Source organism: Eleutherodactylus coqui, chromosome 2 (assembly GCF_035609145.1).
Source record: "Eleutherodactylus coqui strain aEleCoq1 chromosome 2, aEleCoq1.hap1, whole genome shotgun sequence".
NCBI lineage: Eukaryota > Metazoa > Chordata > Amphibia > Anura > Eleutherodactylidae > Eleutherodactylus > Eleutherodactylus coqui.
The window spans coordinates 209,833,368-209,860,731 of NC_089838.1; the positions used below are offsets into that span (position 1 = coordinate 209,833,368).

A 27,364-nucleotide genomic window follows, 5' to 3' on the forward strand; every position below is an offset into this window, starting at 1 on the left:
CTCGGTGCTGGTATCTGCGGCGGTGTATGCTTCCTCCACTAAACCACCCTCCTCCTCCTCCTCCTCTAACGCAACCTCTGTCTCGCAATCAAGATGTGTCAGCAGCAGCAGGTCGCCAGCAGTCGGTGTCGCGCAGCGTGGCAGCACAGCAGTGGGCAAGCGTCAGTAGGCCGTGCTGAAACTACTCAGCTTAGGAGAGAAGAGGCACACGGCCCACGAACTGCTGCAGGGTCTGACAGAGCAGACCGACCGCTGGCTTGCGCCGCTGAGCCTCCAACCGGGCATGGTCGTGTGTGACAACGGCCGTAACCTGGTGGCGGCTCTGCAGCTCGGCAGCCTCACGCACGTGCCATGCCTGGCCCATGTCTTTAATTTGGTGGTTCAGCGCTTTCTGAAAAGCTACCCACACTTGTCATACCTGCTCGGAAAGGTGCGCCGGGTCAGCGCACATTTCCGCAACACCAAGACGGACGCTGCCACCCTGCGGACCCTGCAACATCGGTTTAATCTGCCAGTGCACCGACTGCTGTGCGACGTGCCCACACGGTGGAACTCTACGCTCCACATGTTGGCCAGGCTCTATGAGCAGCGTAGAGCTATAGTGGAATACCAACTCCAACATGGGCGGCGCAGTGGGAGTCAGCCTCCTCAATTCTTTACAGAAGAGTGGCCCTGGTTGGCAGACATCTGCCAGGTCCTTGGAAACTTTAAGGAGTCTACCCAGATGGTGAGCGGGGATGCTGCAATCATTAGCGTCACCATTCCTCTGCTATGCCTCTTGAGAAGTTCCCTGCAAAGCATAAAGGCAGACGCTTTGCACTCGGAAACGGAGGCGTGGGAAGACAGTATGTCGCTGGATAGTCAGAGTACCCTCATGTCTATATCTAGCGCATTGAGGAGGAGGAGGAGGGGGAGGAGCATGAGGAGGAGGGGGAAGAGACAGCTTGGCCCACTGCTGAGGGTACACATGCTGCTTGCCTGTCATCCTTTCAGCGTGTATGGCCGGAGGAGGAGGAGGATCCTGAAAATGATCTTCCTAGTGAGGACAGCCATGTGTTGCGTACAGGTACCCTGGCACACATGGCTGACTTCATGTTAGGATGCCTTTCTCGTGACCCTCGCGTTACACGCATTCTGGCCACTACGGATTACTGGGTGTACACACTGCTCGACCCACGGTATAAGGAGAACCTTTCCACTCTCATTCCCGAAGAGGAAAGGGGTTCCAGAATGATGCTATACCACAGGGCACTGGTGGACAAACTGATGGTAAACTTCCCATTCGACAGCGCTAGTGGCAGAAGGCGCAGTTCCGAGGGCCAAGTAGCAGGGGAGGCGCAGAGATCAGGCAGCATGTACAGCGCAGGCAGGGGAACATTCTCCAAGGCCTTTGCCAGCTTTATGGCTCCCCAACAAGACTGTGTCACCGCTTCCCAATCAAGGCTGAGTTGGCGGGAGCACTGTAAAAGGATGGTGAGGGAGTACGTAGCCGATCGCACGACCGTCCTCGGTGACGCCTCTGCCCCCTACAACTACTGGGTGTCGAAGCTGGACACATGGCCTGAACTCGCGCTGTATGCCCTGGAGGTGCTTGCTTGTCCTGCGGCTAGCGTCTTGTCAGAGAGGGTGTTTAGTGCGGCTGGGGGAATCATCACGGATAAGCGTACCCGCCTGTCAACCGACAGTGCCGACAGGCTTACACTCATCAAGATGAACAAAGCCTGGATTTCCCCAGACTTCTCTTCTTCACCAGCGGACAGCAGCGATACCTAAGCAATACGTAGGCTGCACCCGCGGATGGAAGCATTGTTCTCTATCACCATCAAAAACGTGGACCTTTTAGCTTCATCAATCTGTGTATAATATTCCTCCTCCTCCTGAAACCTGACGTAATCACGCCAAACTGGCAATTTTTCTTAGGCCCACAAGGCTCAGTCATATAATTTTTGTAAACAATTTTTATATGTTTCAATGCTCATTAAAGCGTTGAAACTTGCACCTGAAGCAATTTTTATTTTAACTGGGCTGCCTCCAGGCCTAGTTACCAATTAAGCCACATTAACCAATTCACCAATTTTTGGGGGCCCTCGCCTATAGTGTAATCCAATTAATTTTTTGCCCACCTGCATTACAGCTGACGTTACATCAGCTGTGCTGGGCACTGCAATGGGATATATTTATGTACCGCCGGTGGGTTCCAGGGAGCCACCCATGCTGTCGGTCCACACGGAGTTGTAACTACATGTGTCTATTTCTAAAGAAACCCAGTCTGACTGGGGAATGCAGTGTGGGCCGAAGCCCACCTGCATTTAACATGACATTACCTCAGCTGTGATGGGCAATGCTATGGGATATATTTATGTGCCGCCGGTGACTTCCTGGCACCCACCCATGCTGTCGGTCCACAGGGACTTCACAATAGGGAGTTGTACCTGCCTGTGTCTATGAATTAAAAAGCCCGGTCAGGTTGGGGCATGCAGTGTGGGCCGAAGTCCACCTGCATTTAATCTGACGTTAGCTCTGCTGTCCAGGGCACTGCAATGGGATACATTTATGTACAGCCGGTGGGTTCCCGGGAGCCACCCATGCTGTGGGTGCACACGGAATTCCCATTGCGGAGTTGTACCTGCCTGTGACTATTTATAAAAAAAACACGGTCTGACTGCGGCATGCAGACACCTTGACAGAATGAATAGTGTGTGGCACATAGGTTCCCCATTGCTATGCCCACGTGTGCAGCTCCTGATGGCGGTGGCACAGGATTATATTTCTCATTGCTTCTGTACAGCACTGTGGGCTATCGCCCTGCCCCTTTTAAAGAGGGTCGCTGCCTAGCCGTGACAACCCTCTGCAGTGTGTGCCTGCGGTTCCTCCTCATGGCAGACGCACTTATAAATAGACCTGAGGGTGGCGTGGCATGAGTGCAGCTGAAGGCTGCGCAGGGACACTTTGGTGTGCGCTGTGGACACTGCGTCGTGTGTGTGTGTGGGGGGGGGGGGGTTGGGCAGCATGTAACCCAGGAGAAGTGGCAGCGGAGTGTCATGCAGGCAGTGATTGTGCTTTGTTGGAGGTAGTGTGGTGCTTAGCTAAGGTATGCATTGCTAATGAGGGCTTTTCAGAAGTAAAAGTTGTTGGGGGGGGGCCCACTCTTGCCGCTATTGTGGCTTAATAGTGGGACCTGGGAACTTGAGATGCAGACCAACATGTAGCCCCTCGCCTGCCCTATCCGTTGCTGTGTCGTTCCCATCACTTTCTTGAATTGCCCAGATTTTCACAAATGGAAACCTTAGCGAGCATCGGCGATATACAAAAATGCTCGGGTCGCCCATTGACTTCAATGGGGTTCGTTACTCGAAACGAACCCTCAAGCATCGCGATAATTTCGTCCCGAGTAACGAGCACCCGAGCATTTTGGTGCTCGCTCATCTCTATTAACCATCCATTCATTTAATTTTTTATCCCTGCTCTACCTTCTAAGCCCTAAACCACCTTTTATCATCACCCTCATGCCTCCAGGTTCATACCCTAGAAATATCCCCCTAAGACATTATAATGCTATACATCCCCCTGGGATTCTATATACGTCAGGTAACACCAGTAATTATATCCCTTTTTAACAGTATCAGTAATCCCAAATTTAAAACGGAGCACTCTCTTCTGTATACAGCGCTGTGAGTGGGGTTTAACTATCCACAGCCAACGTGCTTGCGCTGTCTCTTCCCTATAAGCACATGCGCTGTACTTACTGTCCCGCCATTTCTGACATTTAAATACTCGGGCAAGAGATGGGTAGCTCATTGCTGTGTTCCTCTCCTCTTGAAACACATATTTTAGCACCGGATGATGAGTGCCAGGGGCCAGTCCCTATAAGCAGCATTGCAATAAGTATGAGGCGGACTTCATTAATTTATTTTCTAGTGATATCTCAGCTTTTCTGTCAAATAGTTATTGAATAGAATTTCTGCCTCTTTTGCCTTCATTAACTAAGCAGTGCATGTTTTACAAAGAAAAAAAGTTGATTTCCTTTTATGAAAATTGTTTTGAAACACATTATCAAAAACAAATTTTACTTTTAATATATATTTTTTCTATTTCGCTATGTTATTTTTATGTAGCCCGCTCTGTTTTTTAGGGAAAGACTGTCTAATATGCATACGCAACATCAATGACATTTTAAATAAGAATGAATGGACTACCTCAGATATCAGTCAGCAACCCTGCATTTATTCATATATACATTTTATATGCTGATCTACTATTTATTACTATTATTTATTAAGTATTTGATTCTTAGCTTTTGTCTTTTATTCCTTACTAGCGTACCCGTCGCGCGTTGCTGCAATTTTTTTATTCCTGGACGCCTTTGTATTCATTTTTTTGTATTTTCCATCTGATATTTATTCCATTTTATGCAATAACCATGTCATTTATTATTTGTAAGAACCCCCCACTCCTTTTTCCCCTCCCCCTTCACCCCCCCATCCCTCCCCCTCTGCAATTTGATGTTCCACCATTCATTTATGTGTAGTGTATTCCCAGCAAAATACCGAGGAAGGGGCGCTACAGCCCTGAAACGTGTTTATGTCTGCTGGTTTGAAATAAAAACAGAGGAGTGGAGCTAATATTAACCTAACATCTTGTGCTTTTCTTAGAGTCTGTTGCGCCTACACCTATTTTTTAAGTCAACCTAGCTTGTATATACGTCCTCTCTCAAAGATTGTAAGGTTCTGGGTTGGCTGCATTGGTCAAAAACTCTACTATAGTCCCCGGCTCCTTCCCTGTAAAAAAGGAAGAAATACCCTATGAAGATATTTTCACTTTGCCTCCTGGATGTTGCCCCACCCCCTTCTTTTTTCTACTACGTTCCAAACACATCTGTTGTAGTAAACATTTGTATTACCTATGATATAACTGTTCTCGTGCATCTTTTCTTAGACCTCTGCACTGTGCTATTCCTCGATTAGCTCTCCTGGAAATGTATGAATAAATTTACAATGAGTCCATTACCTTCCCCATTATCATTAAGATCTGTCATCATTTATTTTATTTGTATTTAAATTTATTTTATATTTTCCAACTCATTTTTGTACATAACCTACATAAAAGATTTCCCAAGGTCATAAAGGAGCCATGGGGGACATTTACATTTTATATATATATTTTTCTAATAGACTTTTTCCTTCTAACTGTGGTCACCACATGAGCCCCAATTATAGGGAAAAAATTCCCTGTAGGTAAGATTTTATTAAAAGAGTTGATCTGAGTCTACTAATTGCCAGCTGCTGTTCCATACTGAGGAACAACCAGGGTCTTACAGAGTGCTATGTAGGCAATAAAACAGATCACAGAAGGGGTGATAACCAGTTCAAAGGTATGTTCACACGGCAGAGTTCAAAATGCAAAATCAAATCAATATCCACAGCCTTTAGCCGCGGTTCTTGGAGTGGATGAGCACGCGAAATTTGCATCTTCAATGGGCAAAATTTGCTTGTGGATTTCCGTTGCAGAAATGGGCAGAAACTAAATTTTCCATGACGGAATTTTGCATGCAGATTTGCATGTGGATCTGCAGCTGAGGAGTTGGCGGGGTAGAGATGGCACTTGTCACGGTGGCCTTACCAGACTCCTCCCCAGGGGAATGCACGAACCTCCGCCAAGGCACCGCTAGGCCTCTTCCAGGCAACGCCAGTTTGCGGTTACCTGAATAAGTGTAGTGGACTGTGTGAATTGTCATGCGTGACGCCACCATTCCTTTCACACCGATGACTCTTCGGCGATTGAAATAAAGAGAATCCACACACGATAAAACTTGGAAAACTCAATCACTGGGAGCAGGCAGTGACCGGGGAACTTTACTGTATGCTCGGCAGAAATACAGCTTACTCGCTCGTGCAGGTGAAGACAACTTTAGCAGACGGTCAGGGAGGAACAACTCAAGATGATACCAGGTCTACAGTCAAAGTTATCTGTAATACTCCGCTCCTGGACATACACACTCCATTACTCTGAATAACTCTGGAGGGGGGGGACACAACTCTCCTCAGACACTCACTTGATATTCTTTAGATAGACTCTGCACAACAGACTCTTTTTGTCTCTTTCACTCCTCAAAGGTGGCTCCTGGCATTGCGGACATCAGGATACCTCTCCTTTGCTTCCATCACTTCACCGCATGAGGGTTAAAGGTACCCCCATGCAGCCAGCACTCCTACTCCGCTCTTAACCGTTAAACAGGACAGGAGACCACTGACAGAAGAACACACCTAACTCTCAATCACTCATATTTATAATCATCCAACACCACGTGACTAGACAAACTTGTTACTTTTTCCAGACATATCACAGCCACTTTCAGACATTAACCTCTTGCATGCTGCAGCTGTGCAATACACATAACTGAAGACAAGACACTTTGCACAGTGCATCCATACTAAAGGCATGACATGTATGACGATTGTGGAGGGGCCAGATATATAGACTTCGAGCCACTACAGATCCACGACAATAAAGTGGCAACAAGCTGTGGATTTTGATGTATTTTTGAGGTGGAATTCCACTGTGTAAACATACCCCAATACTGCGTATTTCAAAGCACATCCGTGTCAAAATCCACACTATTTGGTATCTTGTTACGGATCCGTGGCAAATTTCACCTTTTCAATTGAAGAGGTGAAGTCTGTTGCAGATCCATATCAAAATCCGCAACAATAGTGCAGATTTTAGCATGGTTTTAGGTGCGGATTTTTCATAGTGGTAAGTCAACGCACCCTTAAGCCAAGGACTATGCGCCGTACATTTACAGTGCTTGGTCCTTAGCAGGTTAAAGGGGTTGTCCCGCGAAACAAAGTTGGGGTATACACTTCTGTATGGCCATATTAATGCACTTTGTAATGTACATTGTGCATTAATTATGAGCCATACAGAAGTTATTCACTTACCTGTTCTGTTGCTAGCGTCCTCATCTCCATGGTGCCGTCTAATTTTCAGCGTCTAATCGCCCGATTAGACACGCTTGCGCAGTCCGGTCTTCTCCGTGTTGAATGGGGCTGCTCGTGCTGGAGAGCTGCTCCTCGTAGCTCCGCCCCGTCACGTGTGCCGATTCCAGCCAATCAGGAGGCTGGAATCGGCAATGGACCGCACAGAAGACCTGCGGTCCACCGAGGGTGAAGATCCCGGCAGCCATCTTCACAAGGTAAGTAAGAAGTCACCGGAGCGCGGGGATTCGGGTAAGTACTATCCGTTTTTTTTTTTCAACACATGCATCGGGTTTGTCTCGCGCCGAACGGGGGGGCTATTGAAAAAAAAAACCCCGTTTCGGCGCGGGACAACCCTTTAATAGCTCTTTCCTGACTCCACCATAAAAATGAACGTTAAACATGTTTACTTCAGTGTTATTTCAGTGAGAAGAGGGAAATAAGTTGATTTTCCATGGGAGTACAGGTTCGGGCAGGTTGAAATCCAGCATGCCCGGTCCTTCTTTTCCCTGGCATCTGCCAGCTGGGAACTACATTGCACACTAGAGAACTACTGGAAGCAAACCAAATTATAGACAGTAAATAGTTTCAGTGGAACAGATGTAGCAGAGCTTACTTAGTTATAGCATCATGCAATCTGTGCATTTTTCATTGATCTCTGAGCCATCCTACTGTTTCACCATAATGCAGAAACAAAGCAGCCCCAAAGCCCCGCCGCATCTGTATATACAATCATGTAGCTGCTATAAACACACACAAAAAAAAAAAGAACATTTCTCTCTGAAGCAAGGAAAGCAAAGAAAAGCAAATTACCAGAGGGAAAACCCTAACAAAAATACTGCTGCTTCTGGGAACGGCATGAGACAAATACACACATTCACAAATGTCTTAAACGCTTAAATCACTGAAAATGTGCATGCACACTGAGATACACAAACATAAACTTCCGTTACAAATCATTCTGTTCCTACACTCATAATTAGGACCAAATGTAATGCTATGGGATCCAGAAATTGTCCTCAGCTGCCCCCATCTGTCCATATACATGTGCACACTCATTTCTTCTCATGCAGTTTCATACAACTGAAGTGACTCTCATACATAAAAGATGTCCTCACTAAAAGTATAATTGCTGTCTTTTGCAGTCAGTCAGATATCAGCTTTCATTTTGTTAGACAGTTAAAGGGTTTTGCATTAAGGCTCCCTTCTCATATGATGGAATCACAAGAATTCTGCCGCCTTTTTACTTGCGAAACAGCTGCGGAATTCAACCTTTGTATTTCAAGGGTTGAATTCTGCAATGCGATTCTGAAGCTTAAATAGACACGCTGCAGATTCAAAATCTATAGAGTTTTACAGAAACTCTGCAGATTCGTTGCAGAAAATATGCATATAGTGTGAGGAGATTTTTTAAATCCCCCCCCACATGGCTTGTACTGTAAACGCTGCAGCGATACTGCAAGCAGAAATTCCATAGTGGATTCGGCACGTGTGAAGGCGGCCTAAGAGTTCCACTGGTATCCAGAAACACCCCTCTGATACCTTCAAGAAGAAAAAAGTAGTGAAATAATAAAACATTGAATATACATAGACCACCAGGAATACTATATCACCACAACCCTTAAACCACACTATATAAATATGATCAATGTAGTTCCCTTCATCTGGAATACAGTGTCCAGTTCTGGGCACCCCAAGTTAAAAAAGACAGACAAACTGGAGCAAGTTCAGAGAAGAGTTACCAAGATGGTGAGCGGTCTGCAAATCATGTCCTATGAGGAACGGTTATAGGATCTGGGAATGTTTAGCTTGCAAAAAAGAAGGCTGAGAGGAGACTTAATAGCTGTCTACAAATATCTGAAGGGCTGTCACAGTGCAGAGGGATCAGCCCTATTCTCATTTGTACAAGGGAAGACTAGAAGCAATGGGATGAAACTGAAAGGGAGGGGACACAGATTAGATATTAGAAAAAACTTTCTGACAGTGAGGGTGATCAATGAGTAGAACAGGTTACCACGGGAGGTGGGGAGTTCTCCTTCAATGGAAGTGAAACAAAGGCTGGACAAATATCTGTCTGGGATGACTTGGTGAATCCTGCACTGAGCAGGGGGTTGGACCCAATGACCCCGGAGGACCCTTCCAACTCTACCATTCTATGAGAGTTAGTACATGTTAACATTTTTGCTGTCTCCATCATTAGCACAAATTAATTTGGAACCCCCCCCTTTAGCATTATGCCCTGACATGTTAACTGGGGGCGATATGCTGTTCTTTGCATGTCATTTACGCAATCTAGTCTAATGGCTCAAGCCACTAAAATAATTCGAGCCACTGAATGATGGGTTCACAGGATTCACTAATCTGGGTTTTGACAACAAATGACTCCCCATGATTTTTTTACGGTATATGAGTTAGTTGAATTGCTTCACTACACAATACAAGTGGGACATTTTTTTGAATTCTGGTAAAAATACTTTGAAGTAAACATCGCATTGATAGCTCTTGCAAACCTTTATTTGGTTAGAACAGTTTTATTCATATACCTAGTGCGTCACATGTATAGAAACCAGTTCAGCAAAAAGTGAAGCTATTGTACATAGCAATCATTACATTTAGTTCTTCCAGTTCAGGTTATTTACCTGAATTAAAAGGGTTTTCTGGGACTTTTCAAAAAAGTTGCTATGGGCAGAGAATAGGCTAAAATTACAAAAAGAAACTAAACAATACTCAGTCAATACATTTCTCACCAGTCCAGTACAGCCTCAGAAGCTCCTTCCGCGGACACATGCTGTTCATGCTCACATGACATATGAAGCCAGCTTCTGGCTACAGTGGTCACATGAATGATGAGTGACATGTGACAACTACAGGAGCTTCTGGAAATGGAGCAACAGGGATTGGGGCAATTGTTCTGGGCAGACAAGACATTTAACTGGTGAGTATTGGTTAGTTTTTTTTATTTTAGTCCGTCCCCTACATTTAGCAACTTTTTATAATGTCACAGAAAACCTTTTTTAAAATATTGAGTGCACAGCTTTTTTGGGCTGTGTTCCTTGTGGGCCCAAATTTTATTTATATTTTATTGTTTTTATCCAAGATATTATATATACCCAACAAAATATTTCCAATTAGACTAAAGAAAACTGTCACCCGTTTTGGGGTGATGAGGTCCCTGCGGAAACATATGATCTGATTGATTGCTCTGGACAACTTTTTGTCTGCACTCCTGTTTATACAAAAGGTCCACAGTATAATGTAAATAGAACATAGTGCTATACACAACTACTTACTAATGTTTAGTGAAGAGTTATGCGCATACTCATAGATGGAAGAACAGACAGAGACAGACATATGTGGATGCCTTTACTATTATTTGTACTTTTACACAAGGTATTTTTTTACTAAATTGCAATATGTTCTCTTTTTCCTTTTTCAGGCTCGATTGAAAAGAGGTGCAGAAGAATCCATACTGAGCCCACCAAACTGGCCTGTGCTGAAAAATAGCGAGACCCACAAATTAGATTTACAGGTTACAGACTCTCAGATGACCTTAACAGTGGACAACTTCACCAACATTTTGGATCTTTCATGGTCCCAAAAGAAGCTATTCACGTATCACAGTATATTCCTTGGTCGAGCTAGTGGAAATAACACTCCAGATGAGTTTGAAAATATTCCTGCATTTCATGGCTGTTTCATGGAAGCCAAGTTTGATAAAATGGACCTGCTCTCTGGGTCTGTTCCTCAAGTAGAGTTACATGGACAATGGGAAATTTGTTACTCAGACCATCACACTAGTATTGCTAGATCCTTTGGATTCCTAGGACCGCGTTCATATCTAAAGTTTCCAAGTTGGGTTATGAAAACACAAGGATCCATTGAAATAACTCTGGTGACCTCTAGACCAGGGCGTGCACCTCTGATTTACCAACCAGGGCCCCAAAAATCTTATTTATATGTTGAAATTGCTGGTGGTCACCTCCAAGGTGTGTTTGACACTGGAGTGTCGGCTGTAAAATTTCAAAACCTGGTATACATTAGTGACAGCCAGATCCATGCTATTCAAATTTTTGTGGATAGTTCTGCAATACAATTGACTGTGGATCAAACATCCACCCAGGTCTCTCTAAATAATTTAGGGCAAAAATGGGATTTTCATAGTGATTTTTATTTGGGTGGTGTGGATGAAATCACTCTAGCTAAGATGCGAGAGGGTCCGCTTGGTAACATTTTCATAGATGATATGGAGTATAAATCTTTTTCTGGATGCATTATGAACTTAAAGATAAATTCCAAGATTATAGAAATGCAGGATGTCTTGGCCAGCAAAGATGTAACAGATGGTTGCCATGAATATGATGACTATGTAGATTATGAAGATTACATCACTACCATCATTCCCAACACAACTGCCCCAACAATGTTTGAGAGTCTTTTTGACATATGCAAGTTGCAACCTGATAAAGCCAAAATTACATTTCTTTTAAACCCTAAGCCTTTAGCAGTTACCAGAGGCGGATTTGCAGTCCTTGAATGGAGACACATTAACCCCATAATTGATTTGGATAAAGTTGGTTTACGTCAGTCTCAGTTGGTTTTTACTATTGTTGGCAATACGCAACATGGGCAGTTAGAGCTTGACATGCCAGGAGGTGAGATCAGAAGAAAATTTACATTGCTAGATATCAGCAATCACAGAGTACGATACATTCATGATGGATCAGAGTCATATAAAGACCAACTAAGCCTGGAGATATCATTAGCCAGTGGAATAAATGTGCCTGAGTGTTTAAGGAAAGCCCAGCATTTTAATCAAACAATAATTATTTCTCCTTCTTTTTCTATACCTGTTATTCAGTTTCCCAAAGGAAACGCATTTTGGATTTTACCATATGGACAAAAAGTTTTGACAATGGATTTTATCGAGGTTAGAGACTCAGATACACCATGCGAATTGCTCACCATTTATGTTACTGGAAATTCTAAGCAAGGACAATTTGAAATTCAGGGCAAGCCTGGAGAGTCTGTTCAGGAATTCTCTTGCAAAGATTTGGAAGAAGGTCAAGTGTTTTTTGTGCATAAGTCTGGACAGGAGGCACATCTCACAATACAGGCCAGTGATGGAACTTCAAGAAGTTCTCCAGAGCTTGTCAACTTTTTCGTGGTGGAGCCTCTAATAAATATAACTCAGAATGCAGTAGTCGTGCACCAAGGAACATCTGCATTAATCACACCTTCCAACCTACCTTTAATGACTAATGCAGATAAATTGGGAACGGAAATTACCTATCAACTTCTTGACTACCCCACGCTAGGTAGTATACAGATACTAGTACCTGGAGAAGGTTGGAAAGCAACTGATACTTTTAAACAAGATGATCTTGAAAAATCTAACGTAAGGTATTTGAGTTCAGCATCAACACTTCAAGGAGAAGAGTTAAGTGAAGATGTGAAAATTCAACTAAAACTAGATACAGAGGTAGTGAGTAATAACACATTTCAGGTCAAAGTAAAGAGGTCAGGTTTACAGATGATGAGGATGATTCCTTTAAAGTTGGGAAAGAAGCGTGAAGTGAACTTCACACAAAAACATTTGCAAGTGGACACACTCATGACTGGTCAGGAGCTAGCATCATTCATATACTTCATAGTTCAATCCCCACGGAAGGGAAATCTGTTGGTTGGTGGAAGAAGGATAATGGAGGGATCCCATTTTACCCAGGAAGATGTGAGCAATGGCCGTGTCAGTTATATAGCCACAGTGAGAAATACCATGGAAATGGAGGACCATTTTCAATTCCAACTATTACATAACAGTAGAAATTCCCCAGTCTTTACATACAAGATTCGAATTGGTGTAGATCCTGATGCCCCACAACTTACTAATCAACTATTACACGTACTAGAAGGGGAAGCAGCAGCAATAACCCAAGATCACCTTTTCATAAAAAGTAGTAAAAGTGCTAGTTTTATTTATGAAGTAATTGATGGACCGCAACATGGGATGTTAATTCGAAAGTTAAATCCTCAGTCAGGTCAAGAGGTAGGAGTAGCAGAATTTACTAATGATGATATTCTCGAGGGTCTTCTCTTTTACAAGCATGATGGCTCAGAGACCACTGAGGATGATATACCATTTGTAGTTTTTAGGCAGCTTGAGGGTAGTGCTTCTGATACCAGTGGAGAAGGAGAAGATAAAGAAGAAGAGGTTGTAAGAGATGTTTTCCGTGTATCCATTCAGCCTGTTAATGACAATGCTCCTAAGCAAATAGTACATAAAGTATTCAATGTGGTTCGTGATGGACAAAAGTTGTTGACTACCAATGACATTGCATTTTTAGACACAGACTTGGGTACATCAGATTCACAAATAGTTCTAGTTAGGTATGGAGTGACATTTGGAAGGATCGTATTTGTGGATGACCCATCACTTGTAGTTATGAGATTTACACAAGATGATATCAGGAGGCACAGAATTCTGTTCATACACAGCGGTCCTGACCAAGGTTCGATACAATTACAGGTATCTGATGGACTACATCATCTTACCACTATTTTAGAGGTCCAAGCATCTGAGCCTTTTATCCATATTGCCAACATTACTACACTCAGTGTGCCCTCAGGAGGAGATGGAACTTTAACGACTGCAAATATCAAGATAGAAACCAACTTGGACTTGCGTACAGATGATGAAATAAAATATTACATCAAAACTAAACCAAGGTGGGGAGAAGTTTTAAAGGGAGGAAAACCTACAGAATCATTTTCACAACAGGATTTAGCAGATGAATTAGTAGTTTATCGGCACAGCGAAGAAGGAAGTGACAGGGATCATTTTAGGATTTCTGTTGAGACCAACCAGGTAGAAGCAGTAGGTGACATCAAAGTGCAAGTAATGTCTGATTCCCCACCTGTGGCTCTGAATGTACTACATAATGAGAAAGTATATGTCTTTCAAGGAGAAGCAGCGGAGATCAAGAAGGAATTTCTTTTGGTGAGCATTTCTATATCACTATATATTAAGAATGTATGTTTTATTTAAAGGGGTTTTCTGGGTTATTTTTACTGAAGACCAATCCTCAGCATAGGTCATCAGTAGTTGATCGGCTGAGGTCTGCCACTCGGGACACCAAGCAATCAGCTGTTTGGATGCCTGCTGTCACCATCAAAAACCCAGGATATGGAGAGGAAGCAGATAGTTCTAATCTTGTCTAGTGGCCAGTGTTGGTAATTGCAGGCGCATCTCCCATTAACGCCTTGGAGACTAAGGGACATATTTGTTCCATAGTTTCAAACTGCAATCACTTGCGTTCAACAATCATTACAAACCTAAAGGGTTAAAATCAAAGAGAGCTGCATGTGAACTTACCAGTGCCAGTCACTACTCAGAGGTCGAAGCTATTTGCTTCTGCTTTGTATCCTGTGTTTTGTTCAATGTCAAACAGAAGATCGGCTGGGGTCCTAAATGGCGGATCGCAGCTGATCAACTATTGATGACCTAACCTGAGGATAGGTAATCAAAAAAGATAGCCCACAAACGTCCTAAGGGAAGTAGTAAACATTTTTAGAACAGTATCATTAGTACATGCATAAGTAGTTAATGCTCACAAAACAGTACAGTATTAGTATATTGCATTGACTCACAAGCTCCCCTGCATGTGGTTCCCCAGCTGTTGACAGCTACAAAAACTATTGTGCACTAATGGCACCATAGTATTTGTTAGTAGCAATTTTACATAAAATGCATATTACAGTATGACAGTAATGTTAGTGATCAGTTCTCCTAAGCATATTTTACACTGTCACAACAGATACTGAAAGATAAAAAGCAACAAGCACACAAGTATGTGAAACCTGACAAGTAGTTGGTGGAGGGTGGGGGAGGTAAAAATGTGCTCAACAGAAAGGTTACGCAGGTAGGCACAACACTAGTAAGAGTATATCAAACTGAATATGGAAGATCTGCAGGTTTCTCAGGGGAGATCGGGATCTATCTACCTATCTATACAAAATATTACAGTATCCAGGAAGAGATGAAGTACAGCCCCTTTCCCAAGGACCAGAGCATTACCATAGGCATAAATAGACAGCATCACCTGTGTATATAGTGGTGCTGTCCTGCCTTATCTAGGCTTCCAGCAGTACAGCAGAACTGTGATTTAATCCCCACCCTCTGCTGACTCTGTCCCTATCTACACAGCAGAGCTGACAATGAGATGCAGCAGTAGTACTAGCTGGATTTTGATGTCGATTTTGGTGTGGCTTTTCTGCTGCGGAAAATCTGCACCAACTCCACTACATGTGAACATACCATACAGTTAAAAACTAACATTTTGCATTGACAGTACTCAGTACTTAGCTGAAGCACCAATGGCAACGATTACAGCCTCCAGTCTTCTGGTATGATGACGCAAGATTTGCACACATGGTTTGCTCTAATCCACTCCTGTGTTGTCTTGGCTGTGTGCTTAGAGTGATTGTCTTGTTGGAAGGGGAACCTTCTGTCCAGTCTGAGGTTCCTTGCGTTGTGGATCCGTTTTTTATTATGAATATCTCTGTACTTTGCTCCATTCAGCTTTCCATCAACCCTGACCGGTCTTCCTATCCCAGCTGCTGAAAGATACCGCCACAGCATGATGCTGCCACCACCATGCTTCACTGTAGGTTTGGTATTGGCCAGGTGATAAGCGGTGCCTGGTGTCCTTCAGACAGAACGCTTAGAATTGAGGCCAAAAAGTTTAATATTGGTTTAATCAGACCAGAGAATCTTTCAAGTGCTTTTTGACAAACTCCAGGCAGAATTTCATGTGTATTTACTAAGGAGAATCTTCTTTCTGCCCACTCTTGCCATAAAGCCCAGATTGGTGGAGTGCTGAAAGATTCTTCCAGCTGTACACAGGATCTTCGGAGCTTAGCCAGAGTGACCATTGAGTTCTTGGTCACCTCTCTTACCAAGGCTCTTCTCCCCGATTACTTACTTTCGTGGGTCAGCCAGCTCTACAAAAGGTCCTGGTTGTTCCAAACTTCTTCCATTCATGAAGACCACTGCGCTCTTGGGAACTTGCAGTTCAGCAGAACTTTATTTGTAGCATTCTCCAATCCTGTCTCGGAGCTCTGCAGGCAGTTCTTTCTCCTTATGGCTTGGTTTTGGCTCTGATATGCATTGTGAGCTGTGAGACCTTATATGAACAGGGGTGGGTCTTTTAGAATTATGTCCAATCAAGTGAATTTACCACAGGTGAATTTACATCAAGATGTAGAAACATCTAAAAGTTGATCAAGACAAATGGGAGGCCCCCAGAGTTAAGCTTCAAGTGTCATACTAAAGGATGTGAATACTTATGTCAATGCAAAATGTCCATTTTTACTTTTTAAAATTTACAAAGATTTCTAACATTCTGTTTTCACTTTATTATTATTGATTCAGAATGATGGGAGAAAACTTGATATTTTTTTAGTTTGCACAAGGACAAAACATAACAAAATGTAAAAAAGTGAAAGTGTCTGGAGACTTTTTCTGGAACCACTGTAGATGAATAGTCACATGAAAAAGGTATTACATAGTACAATTGAAAAATCACTTTGTTTCAGTTTTGTTGTATTTACATCCATTTTGTCACTAGAGAACATTTTTGTCTTCCTTCCCTTCTTCGCACAGTCATCAAGAGTGTGTTCACACGTAGCTGCTTTAGTGCACATTGTGGCGGATTTTGATGCAAGGGTGTAATGCAGCAGATTTTATATGTTCAATTTAAATTCAATTGAAAGGGGGAAATCTGCTGCAGATCTGCACCAAAATCCGCAGCAAATCAGCAAAGCGTGAAAGCACCCTTAGGCTGCATTCACACGACTGTATATCGGCTCGGTTTTCACGTCCAGCCGATATACGGCGCCTCTCTCTGCAGGTGGAGGAGGCTGGAAGAGCCAGGAGCAGTGCTCTGAGCTCCCGCCCCCTCTCTGCCTCCTCTCCACCCCCTCTCCGCCACTCTGCACTATTTGCAATGAGGAGAGGCAGTCTTTTTATGCTTTTTTACTGGGGAATAAAAGAAGAATTTTCTAAGTAAAGTTATCCAGTGTGCTGGTCCTCCTTTTGAAATTCTCCTGGGGGGTAGAGAGGAGGCAGAGAGGGGGCAGGAGCTCAGTGCACTGCTCCCGGCTCTTCCAGCCTCCTCCCCCTGCAGAGAGAGACGCCGTATATCGGCCGGCGTGAAAACCCAGCCGATATACGGTTGTGTGACTGCACCCTTAATACTAATCTGTTAAACAAACAACAAAACTGAGCTAAACACAAACCTTTCCATTTAGTTCCAAACACCCATTGACTATAATATAAAAAAAACTAAACGGTCTTTTTCGTTTGCTCTGTATTGTAGCTGAAAAAAGTGCTGCATTCTGTTCTGCACAACTTATTTCCATAAAAAAAATAGAAAGTAGATGTAACGGAACCAAAGTGAGCTTAATTAAAGCTCAGAAAATCCCATTGACATCAATGGGAAGAAAAACAGAACCATTTCTTTCCATATTGATGCTCTTCTTACAGAACAGCAGAACAGAAAACACAATCCCTGTGAACAAGCCCTAATTCAATTATTCACACAAGCTTCACTTTAGGGCTACTGATTTTTCTTGTACATTTTCACTTGAACCTCATCCAAAAAGACATATAAATCTTTTCTACTCCTTGATCAAAAGAAACGTTCTACCTTGCTGATGAGATTCTTAATAATCAAGGAGAGAATTTGCTGTAAATTTTATGGACATGCTGCGACCCTCTGAGTATGGATTTTCTCTTGAGTCCAAAAACATTGCCATTTCCTTGAAAAGTAGAAAATAATCACTCAGAACAAAGCTCCACGTTTCCATATACTTACCCGCTAGAAAATAGCACTACTTCTGTAACAGCTGTCAACTTAAAGCAATAGCATGGAACAAAAAGAATACTAGTCTCTTCTGTTTCTGTTTTCTTCTGAAGTCAAGCAGCACATTGTAGTCGCTTAAATCCATTATTATAGTCATGAACATACTTGTAACTAGTCCCCTAGCAGCTGCTACTGGGCCCTTTCAGACGCAGAAATGTCGTGATGGCGCGCTAATGTGGGATATATGACAATTCTTCCCATCGTTTGGTCATTGCTCAAGTACGGGCCCTTTTACACAAGCAGATAAATTGTTGAGATTCCCACCATCCAGCGAGACTCTGAACAATTGTCCTTCAGTATAAATCTATGTATTGAATGAACGCTAATTTGTTTGCTTATCTTTTGCCGTTTGGTTTATGCATGTGTAGAGGGGTAGCACTTGGGGTTGGGCAGAAACATTAGGAAAAGGTGTAATGGCTGCTAGTTTATTTGTTAATGATGAAGACGTGGATTTAATGCATAATGTGAGTTACCGTTGTCTACTAGACGATAGTTAAAATGCGGTTAATGTACCTTATGCTGCTGCAATGTTGTGATTAATACTGGACAGGATGTGTTGGGCATGGTAGGAACCAGAAAGGGTTTGCAGTTGGGTTGGTTGTTGGAAGCCGTGAGAGTCAGTGGACGTGCTTTAGGTTTGGAGGGCGGGTGGCTGCAGTATCAGTTCCGTCTCTCAGCCAGGAGTATTGAAAGTCAGAAAAAGGTAGAGAGCGCCACAGGTATATCCAATCCGCCCTTGCTGGAATGTGCGGATGCGGTCACAATGCGACTTTACCTCAGTACTCCAATCCTCTGATTCAAAGGAGAGCTGCAGATACAAACTGGGGGTTCTGAGGCCAGAACTCCGCCAGATATAACAGAAAATGCAAAGTCAGAAAAGGATCCGCGCTCAAAAAATGGAGTAAACTGAGGACAGGTTCACATGTATGTAATAGAGAGGTCTAACACTTACTTGAAAGGAGGGGGGTATGATGAACAGATGCCCCCTCCTCAGAGTGTCCTCCACAAAGTGTAAGATTATGCTCCAGGGTGCATACTGATAATCCAGAAGTTTGAAATTCAACAAAACTTTTAATGAGACTTTTAATGAGGCTAAGGGCATCACAGACCTGTTATTTCTCGATCTCGCGTGGCTGAAAGCCACTTGTCCCTCTAAGAAGCTGGACGCGGACCGCCGGGGGTCGCGTAGCTAGTTAGCATGGGGGAGTCTCGTTCGTTATCGGAATTAACCAGACAAATCGCTCCACCAACTAAGAACGGCCATGCACCACCACCCACAGAATTGAGAAAGAGCTATCAATCTGTCAATCCTTTCCGTGTCCGGGCCGGGTGAGGTTTCCCGTGTTTTCCCGTCTCTCAGCCAGGAGTGCAGGGATTCTTCAATGGAGAGTCTAAGTGAAGCAGAAGTGCCTTCGGCAGAGAAGGAGCTCGGCGGAGGTCATATTGAGATAAATAGACAGGACTCGTGCTCTTCAGGTGCTGCATAGCCTACTGTGTCTGCTCCTTGGAACAGGAGTACTAGCACTCGGCACTTGCAAGACTTAACTGCTTTTTGGGCACAGAAAGAGAAACAAATCATTTCCCTTGGCTGTTGCCTCTTGGAGAGAGCGGTCACACTACATGCGCAGTGTATGCCTTTATACGAGAGAATATCCTTGTGTTAAAATTATTTGCAATGTTCAGGTTATCTGTACCTCTCGATTATGGCCAATATATTAACCCATAAATCTGTTTGTTGTTGAGCATCATGGATCGGCTGTTCACTTGGCGGCATCAACCCGTCTCCCTTGTGTTACAAGGGTGTGATAGGAGATACTATCAGAGCCTGGGGAAATTTAGCCAAGAGACTACCCTGACGGACAGAGGACAGTTTCTCTACAGCATTGCCAGTCACTGGAGACGGCAAGGGTATTAACATCTTACCCCCAGCAACGCCCCTACTCTGTCTTGGAGAACCCTCTGAGTTGGGAGCACTACCCCCTACACTACACTATGTGGGCCCACTCAACACATGCATAAAACTGAATGACAATCGGCCCATGTAAACAGGCAGTCATTCATCTATGATAACTGTCTATTTACTGTGAATAGAGGTGGGGAGGCCTCAACGATTCCTGGCCCGCTCCACCTCCATTCACTGAGCGATGATTGTTCCTATGTAAAAGCACAGGAACGATCATTGCTAGGACGACCTCTTGGCATCTACACCCGACAGGTCGCCCTGTGTATAATGACCCTAAAGTAGTTGGTTATAGTGCTATATGTATCACTACAGTCCAGCTTGCTGTCAATAAGGTGCGGGCCAATGCTTGATTTTGCAATGGGGCCCAATGAATTATAATTATGTCAGATTATAATAGGAATTTCATGTTAGCAATTATCTTTCATCATAATGCCGTCATCAGAATTGTGCAATGCAAGAGCATAGAAATGAAATTCCTTTCTGCGAGTACAATATAGGAGCCATTTACAGAAGTGAAAAGAGCAGAGAGAGTGCTGGCAAAGGCCATCTATTTACTCCATTCACAGAATACAGACCGGTTTCCTCTGAAAGCACGTAGAGGATAGCAATCATGACCTTTACATGTAGGAGGTGCTGTTTTGACTATAATGTTATATTAGTGAATTGCTGGACATGCACATGGAGCTTCATTTTAACGCAGACCTGTCATCTGAATATTCTGCCCTATGCAAGGGCAACATATTTTGGGGATACTTCCATTCCACTATTAGCCTCTTGACAAAAAAAATACTGTACTGTTTGTCTAATACAGCCTAATACATTAGACAGTGGAGGCATAGTTCTGAGTCTGCTGGGTACATGAGGGGAGCAGTCACCCCAATTTTCTCACTAATGACTGATGGGCTGTGTATGAATACATAGATACAAGGCAGACTGTTACTCACTGGCAAAGTGGGTTGAAAGAAGCTATGGCACCACATAAGTACAGCAGACTGAGAACTACAGTATGTGTCTGCTTTTTTCAGTATTGGTCACATAGCACAATGGGGTTAATTTATCATTGGCTATGCACCAGAATTGTGAAATAAAAAAGTCACAAATTTTGGCGCACACGTTTTCCACAAAAATTTGTGACTTTTGATGTTGCACTTATCACTTTATAGAAAAGTGCGTTGGTTTAGGGAAAGGACATGGCTTCCCACGGCCCGGTAACTTTGATATAGTTTATACCACAAATTGGCATAAACTATAGTGCAAATATAAATGAGCTGGTGTTTGGTGCATGGAGACCGGTGAGGCACCGAATTTATGAAGAGGCAAGTGCATTTTAGACCCCGTTTACACTGACAGATAATCGCTCAAAAAAAAAAATCGCTCAAACAACAGTTTGAGTGACAGTTTTGAGCTTTCATCTTTGCATAGTCTATACTTTAATCTTTGCATAGTAGCTACTTAAGATCTATGCAGGTGGAGCGGGATACTTCCGCTATTGTTCAGCAAACAATACAGCTGTTCTGCATATGCAAACAGCTGCATTGTTCTCTGCGCTTATAGCTCACATCCCGCTGTGAACTACCAGCGGGACGCGAGTCGAAAGAATTTTATCAGCGCTGCTGACTGTGATAACAGCCTGCACCTCTGATAAGAGTTCATCGCTCAATTCAAAAAAACTAGAATTGAGCGAGGAGCGACTCATACATGAAAACTGCATGATATCCGTGCATTTAGACCCAACGATTCTCGCTCAAAAGACGGTTTTTGAATTTTGAGAGAGAATCGATTGGTCTAAATGGGCCTTTACCCCAGTACAAATAAGATTAAGACTAGTGTATGAACCGCTAGGCTTGATAAATGAACAATATATGCTTTTGTGCAGTTTGGGTTAAGAGTAGAGCAGACTTGTCCCCATAACCGAACACAACTGAAACCAAGTTATTTAAGCTTTACTTAAAAGATTATGCACAGTCATTGTTTAACAAGCGATTTATCTTGTGTTATCAGGTCTCTGCAGAGGGCATATCCCCTCATAAAATTGCGTACAGTCTTATAGGCTCTCCGTATTTTGGACACTTGGTTTCTTTTAGTGGAGAACTATCTTCGGATGGATCACCAAGCTTGGACTTTGTATACACTTTTACTCAGGAAGATATTAACAACGGAAAGATCCTGTATCTGCACTCGTCCACAGACATGCTCCCTGACCAGATGATGCTAGAAGTGTCTGCAGGCGGAACAACCCAAGAGATAGCAGTTCCTCTTGAGATTTTATCTGTTAACATACCTTTGGAAGCTAATGAAGTGAAGGTGGTGGAGGGTGGGACAACTGCCTTATCCAGCAGCATTCTTCAGATCCCCAATGACTACTACTTGGGTCTCAACCTAGACTTTATAATACTTGAAGCCCCAAAGAATGGACGTATCATCAATCAAGAGAAAGATAATTTACGAGACTTCAATTGGATTGAGGTAAGGATCTCCCTTAAATTCCATTTATCAGAGCAGGTATTAAGATCCTAGCACTAGCATTATTAATATATGGGTGTCTTTTGCAGTTACATAGTATGTTAAGCCGAAAAAAGATATTTGTCCATCCACTTCAGCCTATTACCCCTCCAATATGAATTTCAGTGTGTTTGTCATCACTGTTCTGTACTTATAAGGTAACTTGGAAAAAATGAATGAATCCCATGAAAAAAATCAAGTGTCCCATTCTAGATCATGTTAGAACAATAACTATGACAATGCAAGGCATGTCTGGAACAAACACAATAATTGCCCCTGACGCCTGACATTTCAAGTGACATGGTTTGACAGGAATATGAAGTCTATTGTATTAATCTCAGCCTTGATTCATTTATACGACCTGTCCATCAAATAATTAAAGTATATAGTTTATCTACCTTTCAGTGCACTGTCATGGAGAGGACTACAACCAGGTTTATAATGCCCTCACTGTCCTATACAATATATACTTCTCTAGTAACATGATTATGATCATTTCTCTTCAGCTTAGCCGGGGACGAGTATTTTATGAGCATGATGGCAGAAAGACCAGGAATGACAGTTTCATGGTTATGGTCAATGCTTCGGATGTGAACCATCGTAGTCTGCCAGTAACAATCCAAGTTATTGTCCAGGCTGTAATTGATAAGAAGCCGCGTGTGGTCATCAACAATGGGCTACAGGTAAGTTTAGGCGATTGCAATAACTACTAGTGACCATGCAGGTGTCTTTTCACCATTAATTCACTCAGGTATACAATGTTTCTTCTTTAGTTTCTTTTACCTTCAAACTTGGCTACTAACTTTAGGTATAAAAACAAAAACATACAATGCCCCTTTTTTACGGAGTTTCAAGTCGGTGATCTTTCTAGCATCATAGCTTGAAAAAAATGAATATATACTTGAAAAGCTAGGCCGGAGTTTATTTTCTGCTAAACATTATTATAACGTATCAGCATATCCAATGAGATTTAAGGCTCAATGTCCACGGGGATAATAGAATTAGTAAATACATGCGGGTCTCTCGCATGCGCAATCCACGCCCATAGGGAATTATTGGACACCCGCAGGTAATTAAATACCCGCAGATGCCATTTTTACCTGGCGCGTGGATCGCACGCACAGGAAACCACCCGCAGCATGCTGTATTTTGTGCGGTTTTCTCACATGGACGGCTCCCACAGCTTCCATTGAAGCCAGTGGAAGCTGTCCGATCCAGTGGCACGAACATTGCTGTTATTGTGCGGTGCTGCGGGACCGCAGGAAAGCAGGAGCTTTAAAAAAAAGTGTGCAAGGCGCCGGCGTGCCAAGTACATCTGCCTGGTGGAAGAAACAGGATCCGGGCCGCGATAGAGGGAAATCCCGCAGCGTCCAGACAGGTCAGTATAATATATTTCTTGGTCTCTTGTCTGCGGCCAGGAGGGACCTGCTATGGGATTCTGCACAGGGAATCTGTGCTAGCCCGAATTTCCCCGTGGACATGAGGCCTACATCATCATGAGCAGGGATGATGGTAACTACAGGGGGTATGAAGGGTGTGATTGCACCAAATCCCTGGCACCTAAGGAGCCAAAAAGATCCCCTGTCCTATATGAGAAAGAAATACAATACCCTATGATAGTTGGGGGCACTATTCCAGACTTTGGCATTGGAACTTCAAGTTAACAGGGTAATCCCCCCTCTCATTGGCTTCAACAGTGCTGAACCCCAAGAGCTTGTGCCCCTGATCCTAAGCTGCATCTCCAAAATGTTGGCAGTCTTTCACCTCTGACTGCTGTCACTGAAGCTAAAGACAAAAGCAAGCAGCAAGTATAAGGTTCCTTCCTACTTAGGCCTCATGTCCATGGCCGTACTGGTGCTTGTACATACTGGCTCTGCCAGAGAGACATGGAGTGTACCGCGCATGCCCATGTATTACACGCACGCGGTCATGCGCAGTGTGACTCAGTCTTTCTTTTTTTAATTCTCCGCTCTGTTTCATAGTGGGGTTGCATATGAAATAGCCACCCATATGCAATGTATTGCATATCGACAGTGTTTGCAAACGCTGCCTGTACCAAAGTATAGGGCAACCGATGCGTGGTCCGCCGAGAAATAGAGCATGCTTCAATCTATTTTTCATGCATATCTACATGCAGTGTCTACATGCTCATGTGGTGGATCGATAAAAGTCCATTGACTCCATTCACCGTCGTGCATCGCATGCATAATAAGTGGTGTACTAAATGCCCATGGACGTGAGTTGTTACTGTGACCTCTAGCTTCTGAAGGATGTGCATGTATGCTTGCAGGACAGCAGCAGTGAGGTTGCTGGCAAGACACAGTCCAGTAGTGTACAAGGGTCAGTGGGGTGCATTTAAAAAGGAGAAGCTAATCCTTTGGCACTGTCTTTTTCAAGTGTCACATATGTCACAAATGGTACACATCACTTACACTTCTTTTTTCTAACATAAGTAACTAGGTTTGGCTCTAGGTTTACATTGGTCCTTGGGCGACCAAGTCATAGTAATTTATATGTCCCACTCTGTACGCTTAGTAATTTTTTAGACCCAGCTCTGCCTCCTTAGTAATTTTAAGGCCTTGCTATGCACCCTGAGTCATTTTTAGGCCCAACTGTGCCATCCGATTAATTTATAAGCCCCACTGCGCCCCGAGTAATGCATAAGGCCCAACTGTGTCCTAAGTCAATTATAGACGCCACTGTGTCCCAAATCATTTATAGGCCCTACTGTACCCCCAGAACAGTTAATAAGGCCTCACTTCAACTGGCAATAGCATAAAATAAAATATAAAACTCACTCACTTTCATCATACTCCACACTCTGCCTTCGTCCATCCTGGCTAGGATCATGTGGAACAATACAGGTGATGCAATGACATAATTGCACCACCTGAGTGATGGAGACGGTGGCAGGTAGTGGAGCAGGAAACAATCGGCTTCCTGCAGCTCCATTGTCAGTATAATTGATTTCAATGACCGATGACCAGATTGATCCCAATTCTGCGTGGCTGCCCAGGTCCAGTGGGCCCCAGCACCAGCCTGGGTTTGCCAGGTGCTCCAGTATATAACAGTACATTTCTAGCAATCTCCTTTCCTTCTTTTTACCAAATCCTGTGTGCACCACTGCAGGATTCTGTTTTGTCAGAATGTATCATATTGTATCAGCTTTACTTGTATATCTTTGGAACCTATGAGGCAATTATCCGTATGTATTAAATAAGTTGGGAAAAAAACTGCTGCTGTGGCCAAAATAAACATTCTTCCTTCATCTAATTTTCAAACATAACCTCCATTGTTTGAATACGAAGTTATAAAACACATCACTGAGTCATGACTGCCCGCAGCTGTGAGAGCTGTACTACATGCATTTATCCACCAGGTGTCCTCATTGCTCCTCATTACAAAGCTTTCTAATGTTTCTGCCTAACTTTGTTAGCTGCAAATAATATCAAGCTTGCCCATAGCAACAATACCACCTGATGGTGCACAGCATACCTATTGGTAGATGGCATGCAACATTTATGTATGCAACGTATGAGATACCATAAAATAAGTCAATTTCACGGATGTTTACTGCTTTTATTTTTTAACTCAGACATATATATATGAAGAAGGTCTGTAGGGGCCTCAGAAAAAACAATTGTGGAGCCCATCCGCAGTAGCAGCATCCTAATGTCATAAGCTGGACATAAACATTACATATTTATTGATAGACCCACCCAATGTTGATAGGGTCCATCAACAAACTAATGTGCATTAGCGACCCTCTCTGTCCCCCAAAGTCTGCTGTTGGGAAAAACAAGCTTTGGCTTGTGGGATGTTAACATGTCCAATCCTCCGATGGAATATAGCAGTGCCGGACATGTTTGGCTGTTGCTTCTCCCTATAGCAGTAACAATACAGTACCTGCTCAGCTGCAGGATGCCTCCCCATCCCAGAGCTGCTAGATAAAAAACAGCATGTAGGGAACTTCCCTTATACATCTTCACATTAGCCCTGATTTATAGATCTATGGATAAATACAATTATATTACCGATATTATTAAGGGCTGATGCCCACGGCAGGGTCTGATTCCACCTGCGAAATATCGCAGCGAAATCAGACCCGGCGCCCCCTAGAGACCCTATACTCACCTCTCAGGATCCCTTGCGAGTGTCCCGCCTGGCAAGTCGATGCGCATGCACAGGGCAGCGCGTGATGTGCCGACGCTGGGTTGTGACGTGGATTCCCGCAATACTTCTGCAGTGCTCACTGCAGAAGTATCGCGGGACGGGCGGCTTCCATTGACTGCAATGTAAGCCGTCTGTGCGATTTTCCTCACAGAATAGAACATGCAGCGATTCTCCCCCGCAAGCGGAAATCAACTGCGATTTTCAGGCAGGGTAGAATCATTTACCGCAGCATGTCTATGGATGGACATTGCTGCGGAATTTGCGGCGGATGTCTGACCGCGTTCCGCAGCGATAATCTGTCCGTGAGCATTGGACCTAAAGAGAGAAATCGCTCTAACAAACAGGCATTCGTATAAACGAGAAAACAGATGGATAAATCCAGTATTGATGAATCTCAGTTTACTGGCTGTTAGGCGCCGGACCCCACTGCAATAACTACCTCTGCACTCCCTTAGCTATGCTCATGGCTGATTTTCAAAATGGTTAATCTACTTTGAATTTGATTCCAGAAATCTGCTACTAAAAACCTGACACAACACTCTATTATCAATTCATTTAACCCCTTAAAGACAGGATGCTTTTTAGCAAATTACATGCGTGTGGCAGTTTTGGGCCGGCTGCACACGGCCGTGACGGGCTCCGCCGCGGAATATTCTGCGGCGAAGCCCGTCACGGCACCCCCAGAGACCCCATACTTACCAGCGGATCCGGCGTCTTGGGTCCCACATCACGCCGCAGCGTCATGTGACACGCCGGCCACGTCACAAGACACGCCCACAGCGTCACATGACGCGGCCGGCCGTGTCATATGACGCACCGCCCGCGTGATATGA

At 43.6% G+C, this 27,364-nt stretch overlaps 1 protein-coding gene and 1 long non-coding RNA gene across 2 annotated transcripts in view; one reads left to right on the forward strand and one right to left on the reverse strand.

The window, feature by feature from the left end:
- The window catches only part of CSPG4 (chondroitin sulfate proteoglycan 4), a 123,984-nt gene that overhangs the window by 68,374 nt on the left and 28,246 nt on the right, over positions 1 to 27,364 (forward strand). The window contains exons 3-5 of the mRNA XM_066592385.1: positions 10,411 to 13,968; positions 21,858 to 22,322; positions 22,865 to 23,041. Of these exons, the coding sequence (XP_066448482.1) occupies positions 10,411 to 13,968; positions 21,858 to 22,322; positions 22,865 to 23,041 (4,200 nt within the window). The remainder of the gene's footprint in view (positions 1 to 10,410; positions 13,969 to 21,857; positions 22,323 to 22,864; positions 23,042 to 27,364) is intronic.
- The window catches only part of LOC136612196 (uncharacterized), a 110,598-nt gene that overhangs the window by 62,532 nt on the left and 20,702 nt on the right, over positions 1 to 27,364 (reverse strand). The gene's annotated exons all lie outside the window — the stretch shown is intronic.